The 17488-nt window shown below is 48.6% G+C and overlaps 1 protein-coding gene across 1 annotated transcript in view; it reads right to left on the bottom strand.

The window, feature by feature from the left end:
* Window positions 1-590: 590 nt before the first annotated feature.
* FBXO28 (F-box protein 28) overlaps window positions 591-17488 on the bottom strand; it is a 65510-nt gene continuing 48612 nt past the window's right edge. Inside the window, exons 4-5 of the mRNA XM_063919010.1 lie at window positions 8647-8842; window positions 591-2043 (exon numbers count right to left, since the gene is read on the bottom strand). Of these exons, the coding sequence (XP_063775080.1) occupies window positions 1652-2043; window positions 8647-8842 (588 nt within the window). The 3' untranslated portion in view covers window positions 591-1651. The remainder of the gene's footprint in view (window positions 2044-8646; window positions 8843-17488) is intronic.

Genomic DNA, 17488 nt, shown 5'->3' on the forward strand with positions numbered 1-17488 from the left:
GAAGTCCAGCTGTCTGCTCAATGGTAATAAGACATTTACAGACGTCTTTAGAAATCCTCGCACTAATTTTAGTGTATTGTCCTTTGTACACTTCTTTAGTTTTAGTGATGCACAAAGAAATGTAATTGTAGAGCCTGGACAGATCCTAGCTGTACAGCACCGTGACCCAACCACCCTATGAAATATATATTCAGAGAGATCGTTTACCAGAGGAAGCAGCCACACCCAGAGGATGACACTGATGAAAGGGAACATTCTCATCACTATCACCCATGAGCAGGAAAACATAGCGAGGATCCTGTTGCCTTCCTTCTATGTAAAGGGATTTAATACTGCACTTTTATTTCCTAGTCTAAACTCGTCTCAGACTTTCCAGGAACTGTGGAACTAAAAATCCCAGCATGTCCTACCCTTGGCCTGAGCTAGCTACTGTAGATCATCATCTTCAACAGCGTCCGGCTCCAACAAACATGTAAAGTAACTTTCCCCCGAGAGGGGACTTTAGATCGTGAAACTCGAGTCCGAGAAAACAGCAAATAATTGGAACAGCAGTCAGACGACACAAAAGGATGCTTAGCTCACAAGGGAAAAAAGGTATCATATATATTTATATGGATATATATACGGTGTATACACAATTCAAGTCTAAGTGATGTTTTACAAAGACTGGCTTTTTCAGACATTAGTGGATCATATACCAGTACCCAGCATTGAACTCAAAGGAAAAGGAACAGTGTCACGTATACAATCTGCCGCGTTTCGCTCAATGTGAAACTGGTGCAAGGGTCGAAACTTCTAACAGTCCAACGTCTGGATGTTACAAATCTGTTAACAGGAAAATAGGCACTGAGGAGTTAGGTTACCAATAACAAACGGAACATAAATAACACTTAAAAAAATAATAATAAAGAAGCGTATGGTGGGTGCTAGGTAACGCCACGCAGTATGTTCTAGACTTCATGACAGGTTCACAACTAATCTGAAGTAGTGGATCTAGTGACGTTTTAGACATTTTGACGAAAAGGTGGGTGTGGTGTGTAGAGTGCATGCTGTCTGCCCGCACACAGGGGAGGGTAACAACTTGGGGGCTGCACCAAAATACCATTCACTGCAGACCAGCGACATGACAAAACTTTACGCTGGTGCACGGTTGATTGTTTCCGAATGAGCAAGTTGCATTTTCTGGAATATTGGTTTAGCCCCACAAGATCGCCACCTCCGCTGCATCTGGGCGCCAAGTACACTTTAAATGCGCGCCGTCATTTCTTAGCCTAGATAAAGAGATGAGGACCCTCGTCCATTAAATAAATAGGTTAAGGATTCTCGACAGGAGAAATACCCAGCGTGCGTGAAGAGTTTAGCCTAGTGTTGTGAAGAAATTCATCAGGGAACCCCCTTACGCTGTGTCGTGCAGGTCCTCGGAAATCCATGACCAAGAACGCATCCCTGCTGTAACCTACCAATGGCTGCAAATGAAAAAGACAGGACTACAGAGTAACCCACAGAAGGTGCTCATCTTTGTATGTGGCATTTCAATTGCAAGGAAGGGAAAGTGTAACCTACACCAAAGCTGAGGTTCGGTTGCACCTTGGTTGCCAACCAGTGCCCAGTCCAGGAACCATGCCGCTAGCTAAACACAGTTTTAATAGAATTACTTCCTGGTTCGGAGCCGTTTTGATTTCCTAGGGCAGTCCACAACCTCGGCTACTTTCTTCCTCTTCCGGGGGGAGTCGTCCCTTGGACCCGTTCCCGAGGTGCCTACCGCGCTGTCCACCACATCACGCAGTTTGTGCTCTAACTCCGTGAGGCGAACGTTCTGCTCGCCTATGATTTGGGTCTGTTCTAGAAGTTTCTGGTCCTGGTCCTGAAGCTGTTTCTGCTGCTCCTGTACCTTGGTGCGCAGTTCCGTCACCTCCCGCCTGAGGACGGTCAGGCCGGCCCCGTTGGCTTTCACTTGCTGTACCAGTTTCGTCACCTCCTGCCTGGAAGGGTTCTGCTTGGAGAACAGCTGCATGGTACTCAGAGTCGTGGAGGGACCAGGAACTATATACGGGGGGGAAAAAAAATGTAAATTAGTACCTCTTAGTCCACAGTCCTACGGTGTTCCGACACTATATAATAAATAGACTACAAGAGACAGACTACTGCAGATGGGTAGAATATACAGATGCAACAGTCCTTCGTGTAGTTTTATGGAACAATTGGGACTGCAAATGAAGCCGGTTTATTCTTCCGTAATGACCACTAGATGGCAAATAGGCCAAACTTTGTTCTTTGTCATAACCTAGTGGAAATAATGATTAAATCATCAGAGGCTGATTTTGCGTCACCCGAGAACGGCGAGCTTTTGCATACAGCGCAGATGCAGGTTTACGCACATCCGTCTTTTTCAGAGTCGGACGGAACCCGGACGCACCCGTCTTTCCCTGTAATGGGGCGTTTGGGGACGTGAACTGGTGACAATGCCATCACACATGGGCGTGTATCTGAAGCATAGGAAAGAGGGAAGCCCGTTTCTAGCGGATCTCTTACACTTTAGATGCTACTGGTGCATTGCTGGCACTAATGATGATGCTTGCGGGACCCGGCGTCCAATGAATGGATAGCGCAGCTTTCCGTTGCATGCACACAGACACCTGCATACGTATAAGGTAGTAATCTGGGCTGCCGCCAACTACAGCCATTGTTTATGCCAGTCTGAATCAGCCTCTAACTGAGCCATGGATTTCAGTGAAAAAATAAGAATTTACTTACCGATAATTCTATTTCTCGTAGTCCGTAGTGGATGCTGGGGACTCCGTCAGGACCATGGGGTTTAGCGGCTCCGCAGGAGACAGGGCACAATAATAAAAGCTTTAGGATCAGGTGGTGTGCACTGGCTCCTCCCCCTATGACCCTCCTCCAAGCCTCAGTTAGGATACTGTGCCCGGACGAGCGTGCATAATAAGGAAGGATATTGAATCCCGGGTAAGACTCATACCAGCCACACCAATCACACCGTACAACCTGTGATCTGAACCCAGTTAACAGTATGATAACAACGAAGGAGCCTCTGAAAAGATGACTCACAACAAGAATAACCCGATTTTTGTAACAATAACTATGTCCAAGTATTGCAGACAATCCGCACTTGGGATGGGCGCCCAGCATCCACTACGGACTACGAGAAATAGAATTATCGGTAAGTAAATTCTTATTTTCTCTAACGTCCTAAGTGGATGCTGGGGACTCCGTCAGGACCATGGGGATTATACCAAAGCTCCCAAACGGGCGGGAGAGTGCGGATGACTCTGCAGCACCGAATGAGAGAACTCCAGGTCCTCCTCAGTCAGGGTGTGCCCCTGACCAAGTAGCAGCTCGGCAAAGTTGTAAAGCCGAGACCCCTCGGGCAGCCGCCCAAGATGAGCCCACTTCCTTGTGGAATGGGCTTTTACTGATTTTGGCTGTGGCAAGCCTGCCACAGAATGTGCAAGCTGAATTGTACTACAAATCCAGCGAGCAATCGTCTGCTTAGAAGCAGGAACACCCATCTTGTTGGGTGCATACAGGCTAAACAGCGAGTCAGATTTTCTGACTCCAGTCGTCCTGGAAACATATTTTCAGGGCCCTGACAACGTCAAGTAACTTGGAGTCCTCCAAGTCCCTAGTAGCCGCAGGTACCACAATAGGTTGGTTCATGTGAAAAACAGAAAACACCTTAAGGAGAAATTGAGGATGAGTCCTCAATTCTGCCCTGTCAGAATGAAAAATTAAGTAAGGGCTTTTATATGATAAAGCCGCCCATTCTGACACACGCCTGGCTGAAGCCAGGGCTAATAGAATCTTCACCTTCCATGTGAAATATTTTAATTCCACAGTGGTGAGTGGATCAAACCAATGTGACTTTAGGAAACTCAAAACAACATTGAGATCCCAAGGTGCCACTGGGGGCACAAAAGGAGGCTGTATATGCAGTACCCCTTTTACAAACGTCTGAACTTCAGGCACTGAAGCCAGTTCTTTCTGGAAGAAATTCGACAGGGTCGAAATTTGAACCTTAATGGACCCTAATTTTAGGCCCATAGACAGTCCTGTTTTCAGGAAATGTAGGAAACGACCCAGTTGGAATTCCTCTGTAGGGACCTTCTTGGCCTCACACCACGCAACATATTTTCGCCAAATGCGGTGAAAATGTTTTGCGGTTACATCCTTCCTGGCTTCGACCAGGGTAGGGATGACTTCATCTGGAATGCCCTTTCAGGATCCGGCGTTCAACTGCCATGCCGTCAAACGCAGCCGCGGTAAGTCTTGGAACAGACAAGGCCCCTGCTGGAGCAGGTCCTTTCTTAAAAGGTAGAGGCCACGGTTCTTCCGTGAGCATCTCTTGAAGTTCCGGGTACCAAGTCCTTCTTGACCCATCCGGAACCACGAGTATCGTTCTTACTCATCTCCTTCTTATGATTCTCAGTACTTTTGGTATGAGATGCATAGGAGGGAACACATACCCTGACTGGTACACCCACAGTGTTACCAGAGCGTCCACCACTATTGCCTGAGGGTCCCTTGACCTGGCGCAATATTTGTCTAGTTTTTTTGTTCAGGCGGGACGCCATCATGTCCACCTTTGGTTTTTCCCAACGGTTTACAATCATGTGGAAGACTTCCCGCTGAAGTCCCCACTCTCCCGGGTGGAGGTTATGCCTGCTGAGGAAGTCTGCTTCCCAGTTTTCCACTCCCGGAATTAACACTGCTGAGAGTGTTATCACATGATTTTTCGCCCAGCGAAGAATCCTTGCAATTTCTGCCATTTCCCTCCTGCTTCATGTGCCGCCCTGTCTGTTTACGTGGGCGACTGCCGTGATGTTGTCCCACTGGATCAATACCGGCTGACCTTGAAGCAGAGGTCTTGCTAAGCTTAGAGCCTTGTAAATTGCCCTTAGCTCCAGTATATTTATGTGGAGAGAAGTCTCCAGACTTGATCACACTCCCTGGAAATTTTTTCCTTGTGTGACTGCTCCCCAGCCACTCAGGCTGGCATCCGTGGTCACCAGGACCCAGTCCTGAATGTCGAATCTGCGGCCCTTTCATAGATGAGCACTCTGCAGCCACCGCAGAAGAAAACACCCTTGTCCTTGGAGACAGGGTTATCCGCTGATGCATCTGAAGATGCGATCCGGACCATTTTCCCAGCAGATTCCACTGAAAGGTTCTTGCGTGAAATCTACCGAATGGGATCGCTTTGTAAGAAACCACCATTTTTCACAGGACCCTTGTGCAATGATGCACTGATACTTTTCCTGGTTTTAGGAGGTTCCTGACTAGCTCGGATAACTCCCTGGCCTTCTTCTCCGGGAGAAAACATCCTTTTCTGGACTGTGTCCAGAATCATTCCTAGGAACATTAGACGTGTCGTCGGAAAAAGCTGCGATTTTGGAATATTTAGAATCCACTCGTGCTGTCGTAGAACTACTTGAGATAGTGCTACTCCGACCGCCAACTGTTCTCTGGACCTTGCCCTTATCAGGAAAGCGTCCATATATCTTTTAGGAAGAATCATCATTTCGGCCATTACCATGGTAAAGACCCGGGGTGCCGTGGACAATCCAAACGGCAGCTTCTGAACTGATAGTGACAGTTCTGTACCACGAACCTGAGATACCCTTGGTGAGAAGGGCAAAATTTGGACATGTAGGTAAGCGTCCCTGATATCCAGTGACACCATATCGTCCTGGTTCGCTATCACTGCTCTGAGTGACTCCATCTTGATTTGAACCCTTGTATGTAATTGTTCAAATCTTTTAGATCTCACCGAGCCGTTTGGCTTCAGTACCACAATATAGTGTGGAATAATACCCCTTCCCTTGTTGTAGGAGGGGTACTTTGATTATCACCTGCTGGGAATACAGCCTGTGAATTTTTTCCCAATACTGCCTCCCTGTCGGAGGGAGACGTTGGTAAAGCAGACTTCAGGAACTTGTGAGGGGAAGACGTCTCGAATTTCCAATGTACACCTGGGATACTACGTGTAGGATCCAGGAGTCCACTTGCGAGTGAGCCCACTGCGTGCTGAAACTCTTGAGATGACCCCCCACCGCACCTGAGTCCGCTTGTATGGCCCCAGCGTCATGCTGCGGACTTGGCAGAAGCTGTGGAGGACTTCTGTTCCTGGGAATGGGCTGCCTGCTGCAGTCTTCTTCCCTTTCCTCTAACCCTGGGCAGATATGACTGGCCTTTTGCCCGCCTGCCTTTATGGGTACGAAAGGACTGAGACTGAAAAGACTGTGTCCTTTTCTGCTGAGATGTGACTTGGGGTAACAAAAGTGGATTTTCCAGCTGTTGCCATGGCCACCAGGTCCGATGGACCGCCCCTTTATACGGCAATACTTCCATGTGCCGTCTGGAATCTGCATCACCTGACCACTGTCGTGTCTATAAACATCGTCTGGCAGATATGGACATCACATCTACTCTTGATGCCAGAATGCAAATATCCCTCTGCGCATCTCGCATATATAGAAATGCATCCTTAAAATGCTCTATAGTCAATAAAATATTGTTCCTGTCAAGGGTATCAATATTTTCAGTCAGGAAATCCGACCAAGCCCCCCCAGCGCTGCACATCCAGGCTGAGGCGATTGCTGGTCGTAGTATAACACCAGTATGTGTGTATATACTTTTTAGGATATTTTTCAGCTTCCTATCAGCTGGCTCTTTGAGGGCGGCCGTATCTGGAGACGGTAACGCCACTTGTTTTTATAAGCGTGTGAGCGCCTTATCCACCCTAAGGTGTGTTTCCCAACTCGCCCTCACTTCTGGCGGGAAAGGGTATACCTCCAATAATTTTCTATCGGAGGAAACCCACGTATCATCACACACTTTAATTTATCTGATTCAGGAAAAACTACAAGTAGATTATTCCCACCCTACATAATACCCTTATTTGTGGTACTTGTAGTATCAGAAATATGTAACACCTCCTTCATTGCCCTTAACATGTAACGTGTGGCCCTAAAGGAAAATACGTTTGTTTCTTCACCGTCGACACTGAAGTCAGTGTCCGTGTCTGTGTCGACCAACTGAGGTAAATGGGCGTTTTTACAAGCCCCTGACGGTGTCTGAGACGCCTGGACAGGTACTAATTTGTTTGCCGGCCGTCTCATGTCGTCAACCGACCTTGCATCGTGTTGACATTATCACGTAATTCCTAAATAAGCCATCCATTCCGGTGTCGACTCCCTAGAGAGTGACATCACCAATACAGGCAATTTGCTCCGCCTCCTCACCAACATCGTCCTCCTACATGTCGACACACACGTACCGACACACAGCACACACACAGGGAATGCTCTGATAGAGGACAGGACCCCACTAGCCCTTTGGGGAGACAGAGGGAGAGTTTGCCAGCACACACCAAAAACGCTATAATTATACAGGGACAACCCCTTATACAAGTGTTTTCCCTTATAGCATTTTCACATATGTAATCATATCGCCAAATAAGTGCCCCCCCTCTCTGTTTTAACCCTGTTTCTGTAGTGCAGTGCAGGGGAGAGCCTGGGAGCCTTCCTCACAGCAGAGCTGAGCAGGAAAATGGCGCCGTGTGCTGAGGAGAATAGGCCCCGCCCCCTAAAACGGCGGGCTCTTCTCCCGGAGTTTGTGAGATCTGGCAGGGGTTAAATGCATCCATATAGCCTCAAGGGCTATATGTGATGTATTTTAGCCATAAAAAAGGTATAATACATTGCTGCCCAGGGCGCCCCCCCCAGCGCCCTGCACCCTCAGTGACCGCTGGTATGAAGTGTGCTGACAACAATGGCGCACAGCTGCAGTGCTGTGCGCTACCTTATGAAGACTGAAAGTCTTCTGCCGCCTGTTTCTGGACCTCTGGACCTCTTCAACTTCGGCATCTGCAAGGGGGGTCGGCGGCACGGCTCCGGGACGAACCCCAGGGTGAGACCTGTGTTCCGACTCCCTCTGGAGCTAATGGTGTCCAGTAGCCTAAGAAGCAAATCCATCCTGCACGCAGGTGAGTTTACTTCTCTCCCCTAAGTCCCTCGTAGCAGTGAGCCTGTTGCCAGCAGGACTCACTGAAAATAAAAAACCTAACTTAAACTTTTATTCTAAGCAGCTCAGGAGAGCCACCTAGATTGCACCCTTCTCGGCCGGGCACAAAAATCTAACTGAGGCTTTGAGGAGGGTCATAGGGGGAGGAGCCAGTGCACACCACCTGATCCTAAAGCTTTTATTATTGTGCCCTGTCTCCTGCGGAGCCGCTAAACCCCATGGTCCTGACGGAGTCCCCAGCATCCACTTAGGACGTTAGAGAAATCATGACCTATATGGGGAACGCACACAGGGTGAGCAAAAATTACCTAGCAATTTATATTATATCTGATTAAGGCACGACTGACAACTTCTACAAAACCTTTGAAGCTTTAACACCAAAGTAGAGAAAACAAAACGGGAAGGCCCAGTCAGTCTGGAAGCCGCCGAGTGCCCTGTAGGATGCAGCAGCGGAGGACTCGCGCCTCCGTAATAGCGCTGACATGAAGATGTATGGCGAGTAAGGCTCTCTCAGCTTTATGTGCTGCGGGGGATCAGTAGGAGCGTGACTATATATACCATAGGTTGGGTAAGTTCTCGTCATCAACCACAGCGCACACATACCTGGCGGAGAGCCCATGAGACGGCCGGACACTTCAGAGCCTGGCAACTTCTTTTTAAGTATTGGAACAATCTTTTCATCAAAATATTCCATTGCCATAGAGGAGATGTCCCGTAACTCCTGCAGGACCTCGTGGGCTCTCTGGGGGGACCTTGTAGAATTGACGTATCTCAGTACACTGTAGATTTCATCAATAACCTGCCACGAAACAGAAAATAAATGTATTAGGGACAATTTTCCCAATGTATGCCGGGACCTCAGATAACCTCTAAGGTGGCAGATTAGAAGTTTGTTATTAAAAGACATTGTGGTTGTATTTTCGGGCGCTGATTACATTGCACTGGCAATCACGCGTACATTAAACAAGGACCCTTCTGTCCGTTGCTGGGATATAGGGGGTCATTCAGAGTTGATCGCTTGCTAGCAGCTTTTAGCAGCCGTGCAAACGCTATGCCGCCGCCCACTGCGGAGTGTATTTTAGCTTAGCAGAAGTGCGAACGCTTGTGCAGCCGCCCACTGGGGAGTGTATTTTAGCAGAAGTGTGAACACTATGCCGCTGCCCACTGGGGAGTGTATTTTAGCTTAGCAGAAGTGTGAACGCTATGCCGCCGCCCACTGCGGAGTGTATTTTAGCTTAGCAGAAGTGTGAACACTATGCCGCTGCCCACTGCGGAGTGTATTTTAGCTTAGCAGAAGTGTGAACGCTATGCCGCCGCCCACTGCGGAGTGTATTTTAGCTTAGCAGAAGTGTGAACACTATGCCGCCGCCCACTGGGGAGTGTATTTTAGCTTAGCAGAAGTGTGAACACTATGCCGCTGCCCACTGGGGAGTGTATTTTAGCTTAGCAGAAGTGCGAACGCATGTGCAGCCGAGCTCTGCAAAAACATTTTGTGCAGTGTCAGAGTAGCTTTGAGCCTACTCAGCGCTTGCGATCACTTCAGCCTATTTGTGTCCGGATTTGATGTCATACATCCGCCCAGCGACCGCCCAGCCATGCCTGCGTTTTTTCAGACACGCCTGCGTTTTTTCAGACACGCCTGCGTTTTTGCAAACACTCCCTGAAAATGGTCAGTTGACACCCAGAAACGCCCCCTTCCTGTCAATCTTCTTGCGGCCGTCAGTGCGACTGAATACTTTGCTAGAACCTGTGCAAAACAACAACTGGCTTTGTACTCATACGACGCGCGTGCGCATTGCGGCCCATATGCATGCACAGAAATGACGATTTTTAGCCTGATCGCTGCGCTGCGAACAACGGCAGCTAGCGATCAACTCGGAATGACCCCCATAATCCAGTCGGAGCTACACAAATGTCTGCAAGGCCAAGAATGAGCTTTAATACAGGGCTGGAGAGACGATCTCAATATAGATATGGATGGGGCAGTCTGGTCACGTGGCAATATATTGTGGGCCGATGGTCACGTGGCAATATATTGTGGGCCGATGGTCACGTGGCAATATATTGTGGGCCGATGGTCACGTGGCAATATATTGTGGGCCGATGGTCACGTGGCAATATATTGTGGGCCGATGGTCACGTGGCAATATATTGTGGGCCGATGGTCACGTGGCAATGTATGGGGCCGATGGGCACGTGGCAATGTATGGGGCCGATGGGCACGTGGCAATGTATGGGGCCGATGGGCACGTGGCAATGTATGGGGCCGATGGGCACGTGGCAATGTATGGGGCCGATGGTCACGTGACTACATATTCCATATTGATAGTGGCAGTATTTGTCCAACAACGTTTAAAAAATAAGAATTTACTTACCGATAATTCTATTTCTCGGAGTCCGTAGTGGATGCTGGGGTTCCTGAAAGGACCATGGGGAATAGCGGCTCCGCAGGAGACAGGGCACAAAAGTAAAGCTTTCCGATCAGGTGGTGTGCACTGGCTCCTACCCCTATGACCCTCCTCCAAGCCAGTTAGGTACTGTGCCCGGACGAGCGTACACAATAAGGGAGGAATTTTGAATCCCGGGTAAGACTCATACCAGCCACACCAATCACACCGTACAACTTGTGATCTAAACCCAGTTAACAGTATGATAACAGCGGAGCCTCTGAAAAGATGGCTCACAACAATAATAACCCGATTTTTGTAACTATGTACAAGTATTGCAGATAATCCGCACTTGGGATGGGCGCCCAGCATCCACTACGGACTCCGAGAAATAGAATTATCGGTAAGTAAATTCTTATTTTCTCTATCGTCCTAGTGGATGCTGGGGTTCCTGAAAGGACCATGGGGATTATACCAAAGCTCCCAAACGGGCGGGAGAGTGCGGATGACTCTGCAGCACCGAATGAGAGAACTCCAGGTCCTCCTTAGCCAGGGTATCAAATTTGTAGAATTTAGCAAACGTGTTTGCCCCTGACCAAGTAGCTGCTCGGCAAAGTTGTAAAGCCGAGACCCCTCGGGCAGCCGCCCAAGATGAGCCCACTTTCCTTGTGGAATGGGCTTTTACAGATTTTGGCTGTGGCAGGCCTGCCACAGAATGTGCAAGCTGAATTGTATTACACATCCAACTAGCAATAGTCTGCTTAGAAGCAAGAGCACCCAGTTTGTTGGGTGCATACAGGATAACAGCAAGTCAGTTTTCCTGACTCCAGCCGTCCTGGAACATATTTTCAGGGCCCTGACAACATCTAGCAACTTGGAGTCCTCCAAGTCCCTAGTAGGTGCAAGGCACCACAATAAGCTGGTTCAGGTGAAACACTGACACCACCTTAGGGAGAGAACTGGGGACGAGTCCGCAGCTCTGCCCTGTCCGAATGGACAAACAGATATGGGCTTTTTTGAGAAAAAACCACCAATTTGACACTCGCCTGGTCCAGGCCAGGGCCAAGAGCATGGTCACTTTTCATGTGAGATGCTTCAAATCCACAGATTTGACTGGTTTTAAACCAATGTGATTTGAGGAATCCCAGAACTACGTTGAGATCCCACAGTGCCACTGGAGGCACAAAAGGGGGTTGTATATGCAATACTCCCTTGACAAACTTCTGGACTTCAGGAACTGAAGCCAATTCTTTCTGGAAGAAAATCGACAGGGCCGAAATTTGAACCTTAATGGACCCCAATTTGAGGCCCATAGACACTCCTGTTTGCAGGAAATGCAGGAAACGACCGAGTTGAAATTTCTTTGTGGGGCCTTCCTGGCCTCACACCACGCAACATATTTTCGCCACATGTGGTGATAATGTTGTGCGGTCACCTCCTTTCTGGCTTTGACCAGGGTAGGAATGACCTCTTCCGGAATGCCTTTTTCCCTTAGGATCCGGCTTTCCACCGCCATGCCGACAAACGCAGCTGCGGTAAGTCTTGGAACAGACATGGTACTTGCTGAAGCAAGTCCCTTCTTAGCGGCAGAGGCCATAAGACCTCTGTAAGCATCTCTTGAAGTTCCGGGTACCAAGTCCTTCTTGGCCAATCCGGAGCCATGAGTATAGTTCTTACTCCTCTACGTCTTATAATTCTCAGCACCTTAGGTATGAGAAGCAGAGGAGGGAACACATACACCGACTGGTACACCCACGGTGTTACCAGAACGTCCACAGCTATTGCCTGAGGGTCTCTTGACCTGGCGCAATACCTGTCCCGTTTTTTTGTTCAGACGGGACGCCATCATGTCCACCTTTGGTATTTCCCAACGGTTTACAATCATGTGGAAAAAACTTCCCGATGAAGTTTCCACTCTCCCGGGTGGAGGTCGTGCCTGCTGAGGAAGTCTGCTTCCCAGTTTCCATTCCCGGGATGAAACACTGCTGACAGTGCTATCACATGATTTTCCGCCCAGCGAAAAGTCCTTGCAGTTTTTGCCATTGCCCTCCTGCTTCTTGTGTCGCCCTGTCTGTTTACGTGGGCGACTGCCGTGATGTTTTTCCCACTGGATCAATACCGGCTGACCTTGAAGCAGAGGTCTTGCTAAGCTTAGAGCATTATAAATTTACCCTTAGCTCCAGTATATTTATGTGGAGAAAAGTCTCCAGACTTGATCACACTCCCTGGAAATTTTTTCCTTGTGTGACTGCTCCCCAGCCTCTCGGGCTGGGCTCCGTGGTCACCAGCATCCAATCCTGAATGCCGAATCTGCGGCCCTCTAGAAGATGAGCACTCTATAACCACCACAGGAGAGACACCCTTGTCCTTGGATATAGGGTTATCCGCTGATGCATCTGAAGATGCGATCCGGACCATTTGTCCAGCAGATCCCACTGAAAAGTTCTTGCGTGAAATCTGCCGAATGGAATTGCTTCGTAGGAAGCCACCATTTTTACCAGGACCCTTGTGCAATGATGCACTGTTTTTAGGAGGTTCCTGACTAGCTCGGATAACTCCCTGGCTTTCTCTTCCGGGAGAAACACCTTTTTCTGGACTGTGTCCAGAATCATCCCTAGGCACAGCAGACGTGTCGTCGGGATCAGCTGCGATTTTGGAATATTTAGAATCCACCCGTGCTGTTGTAGCAGTATCCGAGATAGTGCTACTCCGACCTCCAACTGTTCCCTGGACTATGCCCTTATCAGGAGATCGTCCAAGTAAGGGATAATTAAGACGCCTTTTCTTCGAAGAAGAATCATCATTTCGGCCATTACCTTGGTAAAGACCCGGGGTGCCGTGGACAATCCAAACGGCAGCGTCTGAAACTGATAGTGACAGTTCTGCACCACGAACCTGAGGTACCCTTAGTGAGAAGGGCAAATTTGGGACATAGAGGTAAGCATCCCTGATGTCCCGGGACACTATATAGTCCCCTTCTTCCTGGTTCGTTATCACTGCTCTGAGTGACTCCATCTTGATTTGAACCTTTGTAAGTGTTCAAAAAATTTTTTAGAATAAGTCTCACCTAGCCTTCTGGCTTCAGTACCACAATATAGTGTGGAATAATACCCCTTTTCTTGTAGTAGGAGGGGTAATTTAATTATCACCTGCTGGGAATACAGCTTGTGAATTTTTTCCCATACTGCCTCCTTGTCGGAGGGAGACCTTGGTAAAGCAGACTTCAGGAGCCTGCGAAGGGGAAACGTCTCGACATTCCAATCTGTACCCCTGGGATACTACTTGTAGGATCCAGGGGTCCTGTACGGTCTCAGCGCCATGCTGAGAACTTGTCAGAAGCGGTGGAACGCTTCTGTTCCTGGGAATGGGCTGCCTGCTGCAGTCTTCTTCCCTTTCCTCTATCCCTGGGCAGATATGATCTTATAGGGACGAAAGGACTGAGGCTGAAAAGACGGTGTCTTTTTCTGCAGAGATGTGACTTAGGGTAAAAACGGCGGATTTTCCAGCAGTTGCCGTGGCCACCAGGTCCGATGGACCGACCCCAAATAACTCCTCTTCCTTTATACGGCAATACACCTTTGTGCCGTTTGGAATCTGCATCACCTGACCACTGTCGTGTCCATAACATCTTCTGGCAGATATGGACATCGCATTTACTCTTGATGCCAGAGTGCAAATATCCCTCTGTGCATCTCGCATATATAGAAATGCATCCTTTAAATGCTCTATAGTCAATAAAATACTGTCCCTGTCAAGGGTATCAATATGTTTAGTCAGGGAATCCGACCAAGCCACCCCAGCTCTGCACATCCAGGCTGAGGCGATCGCTGGTCGCAGTATAACACCAGTATGTGTGTATATACCTTTTATGATATTTTCCAGCCTCCTGTCAGCTGGTCCTTGAGGACGGCCCTATCTATAGACGGTACCGCCACTTGTTTTGATAAGCGTGTGAGCGCCTTATCCACCCTAAGGGGTGTTTCCCAACGCGCCCTAACTTCTGGCGGGAAAGGGTATACCGCCCATAATTTTCTATCGGGGGGAACCCACGCATCATCACACACTTTATTTAATTTATCTGATTCAGGAAAAACTACGGTAGTTTTTTCACATCCCACATAATACCCTCTTTTGTGGTACTTGTAGTATCAGAAATATGAAACACCTCCTTCATTGCCTTTAACGTGTGGCCCTAATAAGGAATACGTTTGTTTATTCACCGTCGACACTGGATTCAGTGTCCCTGTCTGTGTCTGTGTCGACCGACTAAAGTAAACGGGCGTTTTAAAAACCCCTGACGGTGTTTTTGAGACGTCTGGACCGGTACTAATTGTTTGTCGGCCGTCTCATGTCGTCAACCGACCTTGCAGCGTGTTGACATTATCACGTAATTCCCTAAATAAGCCATCCATTCCGGTGTCGACTCCCTAGAGAGTGACATCACCATTACAGGCAATTGCTCCGCCTCCTCACCAACATCGTCCTCATACATGTCGACACACACGTACCGACACACAGCACACACACAGGGAATGCTCTGATAGAGGACAGGACCCACTAGCCCTTTGGAGAGACAGAGGGAGAGTTTACCAGCACACACCAAAAACGCTATAATTATATAGGGACAACCTTATATAAGTGTTTTCCCTTATAGCATCTTTTTTATATATTTCTAACGCCAAATTAGTGCCCCCCCTCTCTGTTTTAACCCTGTTTCTGTAGTGCAGTGCAGGGGAGAGCCTGGGAGCCTTCCCTCCAGCCTTTCTGTGAGGGAAAATGGCGCTGTGTGCTGAGGAGATAGGCCCCGCCCCTTTTTCGGCGGCCTCGTCTCCCGCTCTTAACGGATTCTGGCAGGGGTTAAATATCTCCATATAGCCTCCGGAGGCTATATGTGAGGTATTTTTAGCCAAAATAGGTATTCATTTGCCTCCCAGGGCGCCCCCCTCCCAGCGCCCTGCACCCTCAGTGACTGCCGTGTGAAGTGTGCTGAGAGGAAAATGGCGCACAGCTGCAGTGCTGTGCGCTACCTTTAGAAGACTGAGGAGTCTTCTGCCGCCGATTCTGGACCTCTTCTTACTTCAGCATCTGCAAGGGGGCCGGCGGCAAGGCTCCGGTGACCCATCCAGGCTGTACCTGTGATCGTCCCTCTGGAGCTGATGTCCAGTAGCCAAGAAGCCAATCCATCCTGCACGCAGGTGAGTTCACTTCTTCTCCCCTAAGTCCCTCGTTGCAGTGATCCTGTTGCCAGCAGGACTCACTGTAAAATAAAAAACCTAAGCTAAACTTTTCTAAGCAGCTCTTTAGGAGAGCCACCTAGATTGCACCCTTCTCGGCCGGGCACAAAAATCTAACTGGCTTGGAGGAGGGTCATAGGGGGAGGAGCCAGTGCACACCACCTGATCGGAAAGCTTTACTTTTGTGCCCTGTCTCCTGCGGAGCCGCTATTCCCCATGGTCCTTTCAGGAACCCCAGCATCCACTAGGACGATAGAGAAATTGCAAATAGCTCTTGGTTTATTCTTTGTGGGGAACATTGATCAGTGCATCCTAGAGCAGTCTAGGTCAGTGATGGGAAACCTTTGGCAATCCAGCTGTTGTTGGCCAAATAGCAGAAAGGTAGCAGGGCATGCTGGGATGTGTAGTTCAACAACAGCTGGAGTGCCAAAGGATCCCCATCACTGGTCTAGGTCAAAGGGCTGCCATGGAAAAGATTTTGTATAAATCAATACAGGGCAGTTTTTAAATAAATTGCCTGCAAACGTATGGTATTTTCATTTATATATTTTCAATGTTAAACTAAGAATGTTTAAAAAAAATAAGAATTTACTCACCGGTAATTCTATTTCTCGTAGTCCGTAGTGGATGCTGGGAACTCCGTAAGGACCATGGGGAATAGCGGCTCCGAAGGAGGCTGGGCACTCTAGAAAGATTTAGGACTACCTGGTGTGCACTGGCTCCTCCCACTATGACCCTCCTCCAAGCCTCAGTTAGGACACTGTGCCCGGACGAGCGTACACAATAAGGAAGGATTTTGAATCCCGGGTAAGACTCATACCAGCCACACCAATCACACCGTACAACCTGTGATACTATATCCAGTTTGACAGTATGAAAAACAACTGAGCCTCTCAACAGATGGCTCAACAATAACCCTTTAGTTAACAATAACTATTTACAAGTATTGCAGACAAACCGCACTTGGGATGGGCGCCCAGCATCCACTACGGACTACGAGAAATAGAAATACCGGTGAGTAAATTCTTATTTTCTCTGACGTCCTAGTGGATGCTGGGAACTCCGTAAAGGACCATGGGGATTATACCAAAGCTCCCAAACGGGCAGGAGAGTGCGGATGACTCTGTAGCACCGAATGAGAGAACTCCAGGTCCTCCTCAGCCAGGGTATCAAATTTGTAGAATTTTGCAAATGTGTTCTCCCCTGACCAAGTAGCTGCTCTGCAAAGTTGTAAAGCCGAGACCCCTCGGGCAGCCGCCCAAGATGAGCCCACCTTCCTTGTGGAATGGGCTTTTACAGATTTTGGCTGTGGCATGCCTGCCACTGAATGTGCAAGCTGAATTGTACTACAAATCCAACGAGCAATAGTCTGCTTAGAAGCAGGAGCACCCAGCTTGTTGGGTGCATACAGGATAAACAGCGAGTCAGATTTTCTGACTCCAGCCGTCCTGGAAACATATTTTCAGGGCCCTGACAACGTCTAGCAACTTGGAGTCCTCCAAATCCCTAGTAGCCGCAGGCACCACAATAGGCTGGTTCAGGTGAAACGCTGACACCACCTTAGGGAGAAACTGGGGACGAGTCCTCAATTCTGCCCTATCCATATGGAAAATCAGATAAGGGCTTTTACATGATAAAGCCGCCAATTCTGACACTCGCCTGGCTGAAGCCAAGGCCAATAACATGACCACTTTCCACGTGAGATATTTCAGATCCACGGTTTTTAGTGGCTCAAACCAATGTGATTTTAAGAAGCTCAACATCACGTTGAGATCCCAAGGTGCCACAGGAGGCACAAATGGGGGCTGAATATGCAGCACTCCT

This window comes from Pseudophryne corroboree, chromosome 4, assembly GCF_028390025.1.
Source record: "Pseudophryne corroboree isolate aPseCor3 chromosome 4, aPseCor3.hap2, whole genome shotgun sequence".
NCBI classification, from domain to species: domain Eukaryota; kingdom Metazoa; phylum Chordata; class Amphibia; order Anura; family Myobatrachidae; genus Pseudophryne; species Pseudophryne corroboree.